General features: G+C 37.1%; 1 protein-coding gene and 1 pseudogene across 4 annotated transcripts; both read left to right on the top strand.

Moving 5' to 3' along the window:
- Positions 1-2,223: 2,223 nt before the first annotated feature.
- Positions 2,224-5,281, top strand: LOC131299875 (large ribosomal subunit protein eL15-like; annotated as a pseudogene).
- A 1,442-nt stretch (positions 5,282-6,723) lies between these two features.
- Positions 6,724-18,429, top strand: LOC131300029 (uncharacterized). 4 transcript variants are annotated; one of them, XM_058325659.1, is made up of 16 exons: positions 6,724-6,961; positions 7,046-7,129; positions 7,245-7,318; positions 7,414-7,447; positions 8,737-8,795; positions 8,932-9,046; positions 9,182-9,219; positions 10,051-10,148; positions 10,241-10,296; positions 11,773-12,055; positions 12,937-13,052; positions 13,725-13,781; positions 15,108-15,173; positions 16,522-16,596; positions 17,409-17,499; positions 17,902-18,429. In XM_058325659.1, the coding sequence occupies exons 1-15, from the start codon at positions 6,809-6,811 to the stop codon at positions 17,469-17,471; spliced, it is 1,371 nt and encodes a 456-aa protein (XP_058181642.1). In that variant the 5' UTR covers positions 6,724-6,808; the 3' UTR covers positions 17,472-17,499; positions 17,902-18,429. The 4 variants fall into 4 exon arrangements, with proteins under 4 accessions (XP_058181642.1, XP_058181645.1, XP_058181643.1 ...); XM_058325662.1 differs by having other exon boundaries at positions 17,952-18,391; XM_058325660.1 differs by having other exon boundaries at positions 17,955-18,391.
- Positions 18,430-18,469: the final 40 nt, after the last annotated feature.

The following is an 18,469-nucleotide window of genomic DNA, read 5'->3' on the forward strand; positions in this document are numbered from 1 at the left end:
CCTATGCGTACCAATCCAAATTTAATGGTGGTCCTTGGAACTAGGTCGTGGAAGTAAAATCTTAATAATTTTGTAAATTTATTGTCATTGTACTTTCTTTCAAAAAAAATTATTATAGTCGACATTTTGATTTACACCAATGACATAGCTATAATATGATCTACAAGTACAGGCCCATCACTAAGACGGAGGCATTTGAGGCCTCTATCTTCTCAAATTTTCAGCCTGAAAATAAAGCCATTACATACAAGAAAATATTATATAATTAATAGCCTTTAGAATTACAAATTCTCAATTATGTACCATAGTGATAAGGTGTTGGAGTTTGGACATTTATCTAAAAGATCTAGGGTTCAAGTCTTAAACCCTTCGTTCCTATTTTTTTTTTAAAAGAATGTTATTTTTTAGAATAAATCACATAGTTAGTCCTTGAAGTTTCATACTTCAACAAATCTTATCGTTCAATTTCAATACAACATTAAAATATAATAATGCACTATCTGAGCCCCACGTAAGGTATTTTTTTATTTTATTTTATTTTATTTTTTTATCAAAATCGTGTATCTTTTACATAATATTAATTAGGTCATTCGTATCAAGAATGAAGTTGATGGCTTATAACTAGACACTTAATTGGATGGAAAATATCATTCTATTATTCAATTTGCGTGCCGATGATGGAGCTTCCTAAACTTGATTGAGACAAAAAATTACGTAGGTGACTTAATCAACAAACATAAAAAATTCAACGGATTTGATCGTCATTATTGTGTCACAGTCGCATGGCTACATTACATTCAACTACAATAGATGACTAGGTTTCATACCAAATATAAATTGACTGTATAATCTAAATGTCGTTAGTGAGTGTATTTTTAAAATGATCGATCAGGACTGTTAGGATGTTAAGTTATACAATATTTAATTTGTGATATTTTAGACATGTATTTTGTTTGGGTATAATAATTATTGTTTGTGCAACGATATATTTTGGTCTTGTATCTAGTATTTTTTGATCGATTTCTTTTGGTACGACACATTGTGGTAAGAAAGTGTCAATTTTTTGTGTTGTCATAACAATTGTGGTTATGTTATATAATTTGTAGTATTTTACACATGAGGGAGAGGGAGAGAAAGTCAAAGAAGAGAGAACAATTTGTTACCTGCTAAGCCATTTTTTTATTTTATTAATTGGTTTAATAAATGAATGGTCCGGATTATTTACTTTGAAATCCAAGGGTTTAAAATCATGATGCGTACGGTACACCCCTTAATAAGGGGTGTGTACCATAGGACTACCCAAACTTTAATGAGCTACAAACATGTTTGCATTGATTCACTTGGAATATAATGCAAAGTTTTGTTAAATTTCGAAGCACAAGTTCCAGAGCAATGAAAACAAAATTAATTAATTAATCAGGCAACATCTCAAAGGAAAATCAACCAAGAATACCTTTAGAGAGAGAGAGAGAGAGAGAAGCAGACCTGTTGAGAAATGGAGTGAGAATCCTTTTCCTTTTCCTTTTCCGTCGGGGACGTCCCTTCGTCGTCGGGAGTGAATTTAATCTTTGCTTTAATGGATGGGTTTGATACTGTGTGGCTAAATCTATTTTGATAAAAACAAATTCACTTTGATCATCTTCGATTATGATCTTTCAGAGTTCGATTCAAACGATATTTGACACTGTTTATCTTCTTCACAAGCTCTACAACTTGCACGATTTCGATCGCTGAGATCAATCGGAACGAGATCACAATTTGACGAACTCGCGTCGTAGAACCCATAATGACAATGGATTTGATAGAGTGTGGTCAAGTCTATTTTCATAAAAAGAAATTCACACTTATTGTCTCCGATTATGATTCAAAGAGTACTCGATTCAAAGGATTTCTTTTCAGGTTTATACTCTTTACAATCTCTGAAACATGAAGGGTTTCGATCATGGTGATGAACTGGAACGGGCTCACAATTTGACAAATTCGACAAATTCATGTTTTCAAGTGACTTCTCAGGTTGATCCGGCGAAGTCTTAACAAGTATGGACGACGTCGTTTTTGGCATACCTCGCGTGTTTAAGATGCACTCTTTAGTTGGAACCCGGTCGACGACCTTTGGACCAAGCTCGCGTCTGTCATACGCGAGTTTCTACTGATGTATAATTGCCAGCGCATGCAGCTAACCGAACACTAGTCTTCGTACATATTTCCCCCAAGGCGTCTCACTCAATTCTTTGCGAATTGATTCTGGCCCTCTATTGTAATTCGAATTTTTCAATCACCTCGTTCATATAGCCCATGCAGCCCATTTGGTAAGTGGCACTTCGTATAAAGTATAAGCCCTAATTCAAACCCTCGCCTCACTCATTTTTTGTCTCGCCCAAACGAGCAGGGAGAGACTCAGATAGATCTCTACTTGAACAAAAACAAACAGACAATGGGTAAGCATTTCTCGATGTATTTTCCCCTTTTTGCAAATCTAGATTTTGTTTGTTTTTACGCCAATTCACCTAATATGCATAGATTTGCGTAAATGGTATGAATGATTTCATTTTTTCATCGTGCTTTGACGTGAAGCTAGACCCTCTTTTGGGTTTCGTTACTTTCATTGTGCGCTTCATATGGTACCGGATTTGGGTTGTTTTAGGGTTTTTTTTTTTTTGGTTTTTTTTCCTAAGTTTATGACTCGTCAGTATGAGTTCTTTTGGCTCTGATTACTGGCTGTGTTATCAAAGATCAATATCTACGAGAATGTTGATACCCTTGGCTTTGTATACATATACGTCTGAATTTTCAAACTTATCTCAAGTTCATACATTAGGAAAATTTTTGTTTCTGTAAAGCTATGAATTTGAGCTGTTTATCATATGTTGCATCTTTATTCCAACAAGATGTATATATTGGTTCTGATCAAGGAATCAGAAATGATTTTGAAGTTGGAGGTGTTGAATAGCATACATAAAGCAGATGATCTTACGGGTCAGGTAGTAATTTTTTCACTGAATCCTAGGGTGGGGGTTGGGGGTGGGGTGAACCTTATAGAAAATTATCGCAATCTAAATTGATATGCTCAAGCTCATGGAAGCATGAAATATTCAGATAGTTCAGCAGCACATATATGCTGATCTACAGTTATAAAACATTTTGGTCTGACATCTGTTAAGTAAATTTGGTGTTTGTTTTGGGAATAATGTTAGGGGCTTACACTTACTTTTCAGAGATATGGAGGAAGAAGCAATCAGATTTGATGAGGTGTCTTCTGAGGTTGAGGTGCTGGGAATATCGCCAGCTTCCTTCCATCGTGCGTGTCACACACCCTACTTGTCCTGATAAAGCCTGCAGATTGGGTTACAAGGCCTAGCAGGTATATGATGTGTTTTGATGTTCGCGTCCTTCCATTAACTCTTGTTAGTTATTTTATTTTGTGGTTTTGCTGTTTATTTTTTTGTGGTGAGTTATTTCTTTATAAAAACACACCAAAAAAGAAGGCAAGGGCATAGCCTTTTTGGGGGGGGGGGGGGGGGGGGGGTCAAGGCTAAGGGGATAGCCTTGAATCCCATTGACACCAACAATGAACAGATTGGTCATTTTCAGGCTTTAAATTTAATACTATGTGATTATAACAAATATGGAGGTGGCGAGGTGGTCTACTTTCTACAATGCCTGTACGTGTCCTCTTAAGTATGTTTTGTTATTGATTCTAATTCCTTCAGCTTTAGTGTAGTGGAATGCTTTATATACCTTTAGATATCTGATATACTCAAGTCTTTACATGTTTGCTCCAAAATTTTGTGAGACAAAGTGACAAACTTGTATGTTGCAGGACATTTTTGCGGAGCGTGTAGTAGTTTTTTTTAATGCTGTCCAGTTAAAGCAATGTAAACTTAATTGTGGTAATTGGTATTTCATGGTTCAAGCCGGCGTGGATTTTTCGGGTTCTCATTGGAAGGATCTTAAATATTCAGGCTCATGAAATACATAGACCGTCTGACAATCCTTTTGTCTGAATTTCATTTCATCCCTATTTTCCCTTGGCAAAAACGGGTGCTGATAGGGACTAGGGTGCTGTATTCTTCCTTCTTTTTCTGGTGTTTTGATTTACTTCTTGTATGGCTACTGAAAGTAATTCTTTATTTAGGGCTATGTGATCTACCGTGTCCATGTAAGATGTGGAGGGCGAAAGCGACCAGTTCCCAAGGGTATTGTTTATGGTAAACCCACAAACCAAGGTGTCACTCAACTGAAATTCCAGCACAGCAAGCGCTCTGTTGCTGAGGAACGTGCTGGTCGGAAATTGGGTGGGTGGCCTCAAGGTTCTCAACTCATACTGGCTCAATGAGGTTCGTACAAGAATCACTTGTGCGTTCAGAAAGTCTTTCAATCCACATTTTCATCTCACTCTTTGCTATTACTACAAGTCGCTTTTACTGAGAAGAAAATTGCAAGTGAAGATAGTGACCTTGTTTGTTTGTTTTTTTTTAAAACGAGTGAAGATTTACCTGGAAATCATTTTTCCAAGAGATGTATTGACAGAACTTATTACTGTTTGATATTTTTTGACTATATGACTATCTTGTGGTTTTAATTTAATTGTACCTGTTTTGAGGAAATACCTGGTTTTTTGTTTTCGCGTATGTGAGTCCCTTGCCATTAATTTCGAACCAATTACAGGATTTTCTACATTAACGGGGAATGCTGTTTAGGTTGTTACGCATATAATCTGGAAGTTGATGTTTGTAAATTTTTCTTCATTTATTCTTCCAGGATTCTACTTACAAATACTTCGAGGTAATCTTGGTTGATCCTGCCCACAATGCCATCCGCGGCGATACCGCTGATTTTCGTATTGTTGGATATCTTATTGTCGTCGCAATTTTGGGCATTTTTGTCGAAGGGTCTTTTGTTCCAGCTTTGAGATTGGCGGTATCGGATTTGTTGGTTGAATTTAGTTTTAGGAACTTATATTCGGGTAAAATTGAACATATATATATAATCGCATTTGTTTTTTCGGGTTTGCATTGGGAGATATTCGTGTACTCGTGGTTTAGAATCTCCTGGGTTTTCTTTAGGCTGCCACTTGAACGATTCTTGATCGAGTTCGGGAAGTCGGCTCAGACTAAGGATTTCTGTTTTCAAGTTTCCACATTTTGTCAATTGCCATGAGCATGGTTATTTCTTCCCTGTCTATTCTGTAGAGGTAGTTCTCTCGAGCCACATATGCCGGATGGTTATCGGGTGTAGCTCTTCAAGGAGTTCAAGCATTTTATGGTATTTGAACTTTTGACTTGCTACATTTTATGTGGCCATAAATAAGTTATTCATAGAGCCGTGCAATATCAGCTGTTCGTTTCGGTAATCAATGGTTGAGATATATTTTTAAAGTATTATTGGTAATAAATATCTTTTACTAGTAATAGTTTATTTTTAATCTGAATTGTTTAAAATACTTTTGGACACGTGAGATTAGGCTTCCGTAGCTCCTTTTAAAAAGTTAGTCTCTTTTTTTAGAACTGCAACTCATCTTGGGATCAATCTTATATGTAAGCAAGGAGAGTAGTTTTTTATGGGAATTGATTTCTATACTTCCTTTTTTGATATTTACACTTTCTTTATTGTCTTTTAGAAAGAAATACATACATTTTCAACACAAAAATTCAAAAAAAAAAGGTGTGGTTATCAAAAAATGAAGTGTAGAAATCAATTTCCTTTTTTTATATGTTACTTTAAAATTACAAGTAGTTACTATCCAGCAGTTAGAAAGGTCAAAGATGAAATTTAATTATTATAACCACTTAAACGGTAGAGAGATAAATAAAAATACGAGTAGTGTAATGATGATGCGCCCTTGTTATTGTGAGAGCCCATGATGGGCAAGTCTCACATCGCCTATACTGGAAAAATAGAAATAGTTTATAAGTGATTCCGACCAACTACTGTATAACTTGATGTTAACCTTTTGAGAGGGTGTTCCACTAACCCTTCTTTTTATAAAAGTTTTTTTTCTTCAATTTTCAAACTCAAATATAATGAAAATGAAAATGAAAAATAATTTTTTGATTTTTTTTGCACCGTATAAAAGATCTCAATGAAATCTATCAAACAAGATCCATATTGGTAGAAAAATTATTTGCGTAAACACATAATTTTTTGGCTTGAAATTTACCTTTCATTTCAAAAACCCACTTCATATCTCCAAATAGTTTATGGGGTAAATTTGAAATTAAACAAATTGAGGGCCGCCAAGAAAACTTTATAAAATTAGTTTCCAAGAAAATGAATTTCAAAAATATTTATGTCAGATTACTTTTCCAAAAAAATGAGAAACATTTTGAACCGCTTGAAAGGATTTTCAAAGTTGTTTTGGACCCATTATTATTATTTTTTGGACATTGCATCTAAAGTACAAAAATTTGCGGCCATAATGCAAAAGTTTGTGTCCATATGTAAAAGTTTGCGGCTGATGTGCAAAAGTTCGCGGCCAGAGTGAGCAAAAGTTTGTGAATAAAGTGCAAAAATTTGCGGCCATGATGTAAAACTAAAAGTTTGTGGCTAGAGTGCAAAAAATTGTGACCAGAATCAAAAGTTGCGGTCGTGCTGAAAAAATTCGCGGCCAGAGTAAAAAGTTTACGGCCATGATGTATTGAAAGTTTGCGTCCAGTGTAGAAGGTTCCGGCCAGAGTGCCCAAACACCGTCGTCCTCCTATGAAGAGCGGAGTATGTACGGATTCTTTCTTCAAAGCTGCAGAACGGACAGCTCATAAAATCACTTTCTCTCTCCCTCTCTAAAAATCACGAACACAAAACAAGGAAGATGAGGAAAGACAAGGGAGTGATAATCGCCGACCGTAACACCCGCAGAGAAGAACTCGATGAAGACGACGACGAATCGAATCCAATCGACGTACCTACGCCTGCCGTCAAAATCTCAATCCCGAAAGCTTCCTCCAAATACGATTTCGTTAAGGTAACTGTACAAACTCAATTTCGGCCTCAGTCGATTAATCAAATTCTTCGTCTTTTGATTTTTGCTTTTTTGTTCTTGATTCAGGTGAAGGTATGGTTGGGTGATAATGCGGATCACTACTACGTCCTCTCCAGATTCTTGCTCAGTCGAATGTTGACGGTCACTAAGGTACACAACACTACCACTTTATTGGTCCATTCGTTCGTTAATTCATTCCTCGAGTTTTATAGAAATTCTTGTCTAAAGGACTTTCGAGTTATGAATCATGATATTCTTATTACAGATTCCTAATCACGTGGCCATTAAAATTGCTCTTGAACTCAAAAAGCTGCTCATAGACAATAGCCTTCTCGATGTGTAAGCCTTCACCAATTACCTTTTGGTTTCTACTATTATTTTGGTTTCCTTTTAGTTCTTTTTTTTTTTAAATGCATTCGTATAATGTTTTGCAGCTCTCAATCCGATCTGGAAGCTAATTTGTTTAAGGTCTCTCTCTCTCTCTCTCTCTCTCTCTCTCTCTCTCTCTCTCTCTCCAATTATGTATTCGCCTATTCGGTCATTAGTTGTAGTATGTATTTCAATTCTCCACATTTCAGGTAGTTATAGCTTGAGGTTCTCCTGAAACCTTGTCCTAACCTGCTACTAGTATTATTTACATTGGTCTACATTGGAAAGGAGAATTCCTGAAATACTATTGAAAACTGTTTATCCAAAACGTTATAGGGTGAAAATCAGGAGAAGAAAAAGGTTTTTTGTGGTTTGCACGAAGTATTAAGAACTAATGTTATTTGCACCAACCTTGAAGGCTATTGCTCAGATTTGGTTACATTTATGTAGGCTTGCAATATTAGTTCAGCTCTTCTTATTTGAGAAAGTGAATCACTTTTTGGAGGTAACAATCGCCCTTTCGGATATCACTAGCTGTCATGACTTGTATGGTATCTTCTTCTTCTTTTGATAGGCGTATGATATCTCCTATCCCCCCCGAAGTGTCTTGGTTAAGAGATAAGACATCTACACTAATCAGAAAACAATGAAAATAAAGCCAAACTAACTGTGCTTGAGCCTGCTGGGAATCAGGTCATTACTAAATTTGAAGGTCAAGCTTTTATCATTTGCTTTATGGCACTTGAAGAATTTCCACAGGTGAGCTGACATCAAACAGTTTTGGTAATTCGGATGGCAGTTTATTATGAGGTGATGGATAGTGCAACAGTGGTTGCTAATTGAAGTTCAGGTTGTTGGCAACCTTTAAGTTCACCATTGCCAAACATCAAAACCTTTTTCTCCATGTTTGTCTTCAAATTAAAAATCATTCAATTGGTTATTCTCCCACACCTCCCATGAATCCTCCCCCTTTGGTTGAGATGAGTCCTACTTTGTAATGTCATGAAAAACAGATTAACTGCAGCTTCTTAAACAAAAATTGGCATCACTACTGCTGCAGACAGTCATTTTGCTGTCTGTAACATATGATGTGGATATCCGGTAGTTTCTGCATATAGATATGTGAAAGCGGATTTAGGCATACTGTTTCTGCATCCAAATGTGCCTGCTTTCACCTCCGCAAATGCCTCCAAGGTTAATGTGACTGAGATTTGGGAGAGATTTCTCTAAAAAAGTGTAATTGACACGTCTTCATGCACATTCGTATATGCATCCAAATTAGTTTGGCTGTGACGAAACAACCATGCAAATGCTGTAACAGAACTTGTCTGAATTTGTTTATATCAGATGCAAATGAATAAGGTCTAATTATCAGACTTTATTTGCAGTTAATGGAGCGGCGAGGTTATGGCGAAGAGTATATAAACCGTTACAAGATGATGACAAGGTCAGTAAGTTTTCTACTACTAGTTGTCTCCTTTGTTCTCCTTGCCCTGTACTGACCTGATGAAGGCAGAGCAGGGAGTAATGTTCCTTCTCTCCATTCTATAGTAATGTTCCTTCTCCTCATTACCATCTTTCAGATTTCACCATCAGAGAGTGCCGTTGGTCATTCTTGTATGCGGTACTGCATGTGTTGGGAAGTCAACAATTGCTACCCAACTTGCTCAAAGGCTAAACTTGCCAAATGTCTTGCAGGTGATTCTCTCTCTCTCTCTCACAAACGCCCATGCCCTCGTGGTAAATGCTCATTTGCACAGAAATTCTACCAGCTCTGTTTGCATCGTATGCTTATCCACTTGACGTTTTGCTTTTTTTATCTTTAATGTGCAGACAGATATGGTTTATGAATTGCTACGCACAGCAACCGAGTATGTAACCAAAGTCTTGCTCTTTTACTTGTATTTTCTGCGGTGTTTACCATGAAAAATAAAATAAACTTTATTGTGCATAATAAGTGTAACTTTCTGTCTAGGATAGAGGTGGTGCAGATTCTATGCCTTTTGGCCAGTCTATAACTGGTTTTTATGATTGTTGTTATTGGTGATGACACTTTATTTGAAAAAAGTAATTTCATTTGAAAGGTGCACTAGTTAAATCATGAACAGGGGATAATTGCCAGATTGCAGGGCATCCCTTTGAGCAATATTTGGTTTGCTTAAGTATTCTGGTTGCAGCTATGCATAAATTGATCATGCTGGCGTGGTGTTGGCTGAAAAATCCAGTCAGAAGAATTCTTTAGTGACATCTATTGGTTCTGTCCATATTGCTATGCATCTTGTCCATTTTAAGGTACTTATCAAAAAAATCTTGTCCATTTTAAGGCATGTGCATGTCTAGAGAATCAATTGAATGTCATGATACTATTTTCCTTTTGGAAGTGGTGTAGTTGCTAGGAGGAGGAAAAGGTTTCCTATGGTCATGTCACATGTGTATGGACTTCGCTCCTTTTTTATCTCTCAGTGTTTTTTCTTCTATAACTTGTAATATTTTTAATTAGTTTCTACAAGTACAAAGTAGAACTTCTTTATTTGTACTTTTGAAAGTGTAAGATGGATACTTATATATGGAGTGCGTTTCTTTTTCGCAACAATATTCCTTGCTTCAAGGTGTGGGATGTACATTAGAATTATCTTATCCAATGCCTTGGTATTTCAATGCACCAAACCAGCATGCTTATGCTTCTTTTATCTCACATTCAGTGCCCCACTGGCATCTTCCCCTGTATGGGCACGAGATTTCCACTCTTCCGAGGAACTAATTACCGAATTTTGTAGAGAATGCAGAGTAGTTCGAAAAGGTAAAGAAGTTGTACATAATGAGGATATTTCTAGCTGTTTGGGAGCTTTTAAGAGATGTTATCTTCATCATTTAACTTGCATTCTTTTATAGGTTTGGCTGGTGATCTTAAGAAGGCAATGAAAGATGGAAAACCAATTATTATTGAGGTGCAGTTGGCCCTTTAAAAATCCATCTTTGTAAACTTGTCTTGTCGAATCAAATATTCGTTCTCAATTATCAGTTTTTCTTCAACTTATTTGACTTCATTTTACTGAATAATCTTGCAGAATGAATATAGCTAGGGCTGGTAAAATTTAATAAGTAGAACATGAACATTGGTTTATATAAGCAATTAAGCACTTGCTACTGATGGGATGTTGGACATGGGAGGATAGCCACAGTTGACAATCAAATTGAAAAGTCGTATAGGGTTTACAACTGAATTCCTTAGAGACTTTATAAGTTAGTACTTCCTCCTTCCATTTCTTTTTTTCCAGCATGAAAGTTCAACTTTGTTACAAGACAGGCTTCAAATATGTTCACACTGTTTAACGTAGTCGGAGTTGTTTTCTAAGATGTCCATCTATTTACACTAATATGTTCACTTTACAAGGATAACATGGTTAGATGGTAAGTTTTGAGTACTTTGATATTTCAAATTGGACAATTAGATTGAATAACCTAAAATGGAATGGTGGATTAGAATGGCAACAGATGGGATGGGATAGTGTAGTGTCACAGTTGCCTTCCTTTCCTCGTGGAATTAAACAGGTTTGTAAGACTACACATATATCTGTTTATGTGAGTAAAGACTAAAGAGAGATTTCTCACGGGTTGCGAAAACACCTCACTAATTAGTGATGGAGATATACAAACAAAAGATGTAGCAACCCAAATTGCAACCTGCCCTACATAGGGATTATAAGGTCGAGGCTGCCCGTGTAAATGTCATAACTTGAAGATATTGTTGCGGTAGTTGGAGGGGCTTGGGTTTTACCTTATCCTGTTATTAGCTTCTTTTCAAGGCTTGTGAATAATTTTTTCCTCCTCTAATCTTAAGAAACAATGATAAATAACAAAAAGTGTAATATATTTGCGATACTTGCCTACTTGTTACCTGCAGAAAGATATTGTTTGTATGGATTGTGTCAGGCTTCAGTTCAAGCTCTCTTCCCAAGCTTGTCATGCATAGAAAATACCCCATGCTGAGTCCTACAGGCAGGCTTCGCAGGTCACGGGCTAATGCCCAGCCCTACCACAGGGTGGGAGGAGATAGTTTCCTCCGAGAAGAATATATCAGTCTAGCATTTTTGGCAAAAGATCCATAAGACATTAATCCAAAAAGAAACAAATTCGGAACAAAATGGTGTCTCCAAGCCAGGCCCAAAAAAAAACAAAAAAAGTTGCTAAAGAAAGAAAAAATTGCTAAAGAAAGACAAAAATGATTGAAAACACCAGGTGCTACAACAGACCAGGAGTGAAAAATTCGCATGTAATGCATTATGAGCAGCCTACTATCTCTCACTTATCGGGTGTTCATAAGTGATGGTAACATTTCGTGAGGCATTACTAGAGTCTTGTGTGCCACTGTGTTTCAGTTCATGGTTTTGCTGATCCCCATTGTTTGTTTATGACCTTGGCAGGGTATCCATTTGGATCCAAGTATATACCTGATGGATGATGAGAATAAATTACCAACTGACATATCTGAAAAAGTTGAAGAACCAAATTCCTTGACATCAGATGACAAGAATGCTATAGAAACCGAAAGTAATCCTTCAACCGATGGTGGAAATCACAGCGAGAATAGGGACGGAGCTCCTCAGAATGCAACTCCAGTGGAGAGAATTCATGCTGATTTGTTGAACAAGGTTTCTGATCATCTTGAATCAATTGACATTGCTGCAAATGATTCTGTCAATAAAGGTTTACTCTTCATTTCTATTTTAAGAATGCATTTAGTTCTCCCTTTAGGTCTCCTACCCAAAAACTTTGTCACGGCCCTAACCCGTCCTTGTAGGTCCTAGTCATCACAAAGCACTGGTGAAACCATCTCAATTCCAATTCAGACATAAATCATCTCATGATCATATAATTTCAAGGGACCAGAGTGCATAACCAACAGAAACGTTTCTTATGTGGTCCAATATAACGGCAACTAACATTTACAAAAGGATTATAACTTCGAATTTCACCTCAGAGCTGTGCATAGTCTGATACCTTATAAACTTCCCTAACTATTACAAGAACATCAAAAGAAGATAGTTTGAATGCAACCCCCTATAGACAACAGAGGTATAGGTCCTCACTTATGCTTCAAATCCACACGGAAGGAAACCACTTCATCCTATTCTTCAATTCCTGAAAGGTGGAGTATTTTCATAAGCCATGAATGACCAATACATAAGTTACATGCTTTCCATGTGTATCAAATGAAAGGTGGACACGTTTTGTTATCTACTAATGGCATCCCTTACGTCCCAGCTTGCTAGAGGACAGTGCTAAAAGGCTAGCAAGATATGAATATGACGTGATATCAAATGCGAAGACGTCTAAGCTTATCCATGCCAGGGACACCTGGTGACATGAAATGACATGAATACGTGGGATGTGCATTATAGAACTATGTTTTATATGCTACAAGGACGAGGTTCCTATGGAAATATGAAAAGCTATGGTTTATCTCCTTTGAAATGTCATTTGACAATATGTTATTGTTGGTTGTCACATTTTCGCTTTCTTTGACAAGAAATGACTGAACTGAAAAACTTGCTTGGATTGAATTCTCAAGTTTTCCGGCCATGTAGGTGAAACAACTAAAGACCCAGAGGCGGGCGGAAATCCCCCTGCTAAAAAGGAAAAGTCTGGTTCTGAACCTATAATTATACCAATAGTTCTAAAGATGGCTGAATTTGACCATGAGGTGAGCCAGAGTTCTTTTTTCTCTGCTAATGTTTTTGTATGTGTTCAAAGCCACTGAGAAGGTGCCTCGGTTGCTTTCATTTGCATTTGGTTAGTGTAAGCATCCTTCCTTTATTGGTCACCTTGTACATTTTTTTTAGTTTTTATTATAGCATAACTATGATTGTAGGAAAGAATGAGACAGAATAATTTCCGAGAAAGAGGGGCATAACTGATTTGGATTTGCATTTGCATTCCAACTCTTGATATCATTAGAAATACGTCATGAAGTCATTTTCTATTGCCATTCAAGGCATGTTGGTAATATGTGATATACAAATACAAAAGAACTACTTTGATGCTGAACCAAATCATATTGCCAATGAAACGGGGTAGGGCCCGAGTCAAATTTGGATATCTTTGAACTTGCATTTTCTGGGTAGTGGCTAGTAGTAACTTATGTTTCATTTTCTGGGAGGGGAGAGGGTGCAGAAATCTTGCTCGTTGTTTAATGAACTTTCTCTATTGGTTCCACATGTTGACATCCTTGAGATCTCAGCTGGAATATAGTGACTCCATTTTTCCTTCTTATTTCTTTTCTCTGTCATCAAATATATCCTCATATGTGTGGTTTAGTTGATAACCTGATATCCTTAACTTTCCCATATGTTACATATAGTTCTCTTATGTGCAGGCATTACTGGATGAGTGGATATCTACTCGCACATTTAGTGATAAATGTCTAATTCAGGTATTGGAAATTTCAGATTTCTCACTGTAGAACTGTCCCCTGCCACTTGTTGAAAATGCTGTAATATCTATGTATCTATTTATATAATACTATATGCATATTCTCGGAAATGTTAACTTTCCTTCCTATTGTATACTTCATGAGTTTCGGTCTCTAAGTTATTGTGTTTATTTTCCTTTTTAATGGATGTAGAATGTGTGATTGAAAAAAAAAAAAATTACTTGAAACAAAGGTTGGTCCTTTGTGTGTCTTGTTAAGCACGCTAAACCATCCTTAATCTGCATTTCATTTGAAGTGTTATTTTTTACTTCTTCCTATGCCCACCAACTTCCAAAAAGTTCTTATTTGAAATATGTAATTGCGTTGTCCAGTTTTTGCTGGTTTGGTTTTTTGATATGAGAACCAGGAAATGGCCTGTTTCTCTTAGGGCTTTGTGGCTAAGTAAACGCCATTCCCGCACGAAACAAGCAACGGAAACCTCTTCTTCTGCCAGGTCTGCCAAATCAGACAAGGGAAAAAGAGGAGAATCAATTTCCCGCTCAAAGAAACCTCTGTTCTGTCAGACTCAGCTGAGAGCTGTGAAGGTTGTGTGAAAGAAAGGATTCTGTCTGACGGAGGAGGACGGCTAGCGAGCTTAATGACTCGCAGCTTTCCTATCTTTTGTTTGCAATGGTCAGGCTAGCTACGGCAAAGTCTAATAAAGAGGACTGACTCCTTCTGCTCGTAGGCTCCCTTTGGAAAACTTTGAGCATATAAGGTGCAAACCGCTCCATTGTAGGAGGTTTTTGTCGGGTTCCGGAAACGACATTATGATTGGCCAGGCCGCGACATCCATGGCCTCCCTGGATTCGCATCTCCATACATGAATATGCCTGTGTTCCTTCCCAGGTTTCCTTGGTTTGCTGCAAACACCCATTTTTTGGACTTTGAAAAGGTTGTCTCCACTTGGTATTGGCCAGAGGTGTTGGACATGGCTACTTGCCATAATTTCTAAAGTGAAGCAGCCTAGCATCACTTTAGATAGGAGCAAAATGGATGAGGTGCGTTCTTGTCTGCTAAGTGATCTAATTCAAGGAGATACGTCTGGATCTTTCTCCTCCTTTTCTGTGAATTCTGGGTTCTAGTAGTTCTCATTAGGGGAGCATGTTGATGGATGAAACCGACAGTCTGTGCTTTTTTTTTGTGTGGTTCTTTCATCTTATGATGATTAATTTGATCTGTGCCTTTATGAAGAAAAAAAAAAGCTGCAGATTTTTGACTGATATTGTTTTATAACTTTTTTGACCTTTTCTGATTCATTTATTCCCTTTATGTTTTTCCTGTCAGGACAAAGATAAGCTAATAAGCAACTTAAAAACGATTCAGAATTATCTTTGCTCTTTCAAGTCACAGGTATGCTCATTGTCATCTGTTTATGGGGGCTAGTACCTTTCCCTCTCCTTGAGGTTTCAGTGAATGATGTCTGTGAATAAAGGCATTATAGTTATGTAGATGATGACTATGCTTGGGGCACTTAGCAATTAAGTATGGTAGTTTTTGTTCAAAGCAATACGATTAACTGATTAGGCATTGCATAAGTTTTAGGCATAGTATATCAGCCAAGTAATCGAGAGAATCTCAGATTCTGTCTACACATGAGGATACTAACGAGTATTGAGCATAGGTGTGTGTTTATATTTCTTTATTTCTTGTTAGTTTGATGGGATGTGAATCTCGTGGAAGTTTAGGGGTTGTTGATGTAAGCAAACCATTTGATGAATGGCCGTTTTCTTTCCACTGCATTTGAGGGACTAAAAATATGCGAGCGCAGGCATTTGTGTGATTGGACAAAACTAGAGTAAGAAACTCAACAGAAGATTGCTTTCTAGTTCTAAGATAGCTGCTGTTGATAAGACAAAGTGCAGCTTCATGGTCAGGGGAATCGGAAAGGTGGGTTCTCTGATTCTATTTCCTCTTTTGGTAAGGATTGGTTTGACCAAGTGATCTCCTAATGAAGACTACTACCCACAAAAACAAATCTTTTGTTGGACATCAACTAATTGATTCAATTACCCCCTCTTCTTCTTATTTTCCCTTTCTTCCGCAACTACTAGGAGTGAATTATGAAGGTGTAAGATGTGTCTGAAATATCTCATCACCTTATTTACTTGTCGGTAGCGTCAAGGGTCCCATTCTTCTTTGTGAAATTCCTTGAATTGCGATTTGCATCCTCAGAATCTAAACCTTAGATGTGATCCTCGTTTCACGAAAATAACTGTCGGATGAATGAATTTGGACCGAGGAAATGGATAAAATTCCGTGCATCCATTTGTACGATGTTGAACTATTTTGCGTAGAAGTTTAAGATCACCATTATCTTACTCTTGATATGCTTTGCATAAATGGAATTAAAGTAAATACTGTACAACAGTTGCCATTCCTACCACAAGGAATAATAGAAGTTCTTCTCGGAATGCTAAGAGTTTTAAGTATAGCAAATAATATGAATTTGGCGCAACTAGATAGGAAAAATTTACAATTGTTGTCAATTTGGAGGGGCCTGGTTACCTGGACCCTCCACTTTCTGTTGAAGCAGTGTACAGAGCTTGCATCATAAATACTGCTTCTGTGAAACCCAGACTTCCAATGGTTCTCAGCTATGCTGTTGCATTTGGTGAAGGATGTTGCTAAATATCATTTATCGTTGCAGTGTAGTTAGTCATTTATAGATGGTTTTGTGTTTTCTTACTTATATGAACAGGGTCTAACAGTCGTCAACATATCAGCGACTACATTCCCACAAACACTGGATTGGCTGCATAGTTATCTTCTTCAGGTATGTTTGTCTTCTAACCCTTGTATTGGAATGCTGAATTGCCCAAATTGTTCAGGCTTGGCATGTGCTTCTTTTTTTTCCTTTTGATGAGCAACAAGAAGATATTTCATCAAAAACAGAAAGCAAACTGGAACTACATATGGGAAAGCAAAATGTCCAACGGGATTAAGAAATTGTCCTTAAGGAACACTAAATCTTGTGTTCGTAAGCAATAAGTTAAAGCCAACATGGTTGAGAAATAAAGTCCTACGACAATTTTGTAATTTTTATCTGTCAGCCTCTTCTACTGAATCTACATGTTAAAACAAGATTTTTATAGAGGGGTCTTTGCACACTTGGGTTTACCTTTCTGCTTATACATTGCTGTAAGTAAGGGCCCATTTGTTTATCATGTCTTATTTGCTGATTTTGTGTCTGAATCTAGACATGAATCCCAGAAAACCACTGCAAAGTGGTCAAATTTTGTGTGGAAGTAACATTGTGAAGTTCAAAGGTTTCTATCTAGTGAGTTTTTAGCACTTCCAATTTGAACATTTGGGACAGTTTAAAATCCATTTTGTTATCAATGTTTTAAAAAATAGGTAAACTGATCAAACGGTCACAATTCCCAGATATTACAAACAGGAACCACCCTGATGTTTCCCTGTGACTTTTTCTAAGCATATTTAATATGATCTGACAGCATATCAACTGTGTTCAATTTTTCTCCCTCTTCTAAGCCTGGTTATTTGGAACATCCAGTATTATTTTTGTGGGCAGTGGCGTATCCTACTGTTCTGAAAGCTCTGTTTTGTATTTGCTTTCTTTGTTAGTGTATTGAGCAAGGTATAACTTCCGATTCCAGTGGAAAAGGTAGGCAGCCAGCTGAGAACTAGATTACATGCTAATGTTACAGCCTTGCAGGTATGAAAAAAGTCTATAAATATCTATCGTGTACATTTGTTTTGCAATTACTTTCTGCTTTTCCACATGTATACGCGTAAACCTTGCATGCTAAACCCGACATGCAAATATCCTATCTATGGCCATTGGCCAAAGACGAAAACTGAAATGGTCTGGTTAGAGGAAAGAATGGAGACATTAGTAAATAAGACATTCAGACAACTATGCCAGAAGTCAAGAAGTGCATAGATTGCTTTTGATTTTGAATATTTCAGCTAAATTTTGCATGGCAATAAAACTCAGCACCTTAATCCGTCTACCTGTTTCCTTTTTTTGGAATGCAAAATGAGCGGATTATCATGTTGCAACCTTCCACCCCAATCTGCTTGCAGTCTGACCTAATTTTTGTCTGTCTTGACGCAGTTGGTCAATAACTAGTTGCCTGTTCAATGTTTTTGTATGGGGTTCGTCAGCAGTAGCAATTCATATACTTCACGTGTGTAGTGCCTTGGAATTACGTAGCTGGAGCGGATGAGGAAAAGTAAGTTGTAACAATGGTGTAGTGAGCAACTAAACAACGCCTGAAAAGTAAATATACGCAAAGATAAACGGGAAGCAGTGGTAAGCCTCTTCTAGTGCCAAGGGGTCGCCACAATGTCCTGCCGCTGCAAAGTTGCCATCACTGCCCCCCTCCCCTTCGCCAGTGGAAGTATGTAGGGACAGATCGCATGGTATGTGAACAGGTTTTACCATTGTAAGTAGATTGAATGTTTATGGAAGATGATTGTCAGACTGCTCAAACAATGGTTTGGGTAAATTGTCTAATGCTATGTTCGAGTTAAGAATTTGTGTAGAAAACACGAACGTTGAAGGATTAACAGCTGGAATAAGCAATTTATTCATTGTATGGCAACAGCAATGATGAAAGTGAAACAAACAACTTTAAATCCAGATCAGTAGTAAAGTAAAATTCTAAAAGGATATCAGTAAA

Source organism: Rhododendron vialii, chromosome 9a, assembly GCF_030253575.1.
Source record: "Rhododendron vialii isolate Sample 1 chromosome 9a, ASM3025357v1".
Lineage (NCBI taxonomy): Eukaryota > Viridiplantae > Streptophyta > Magnoliopsida > Ericales > Ericaceae > Rhododendron > Rhododendron vialii.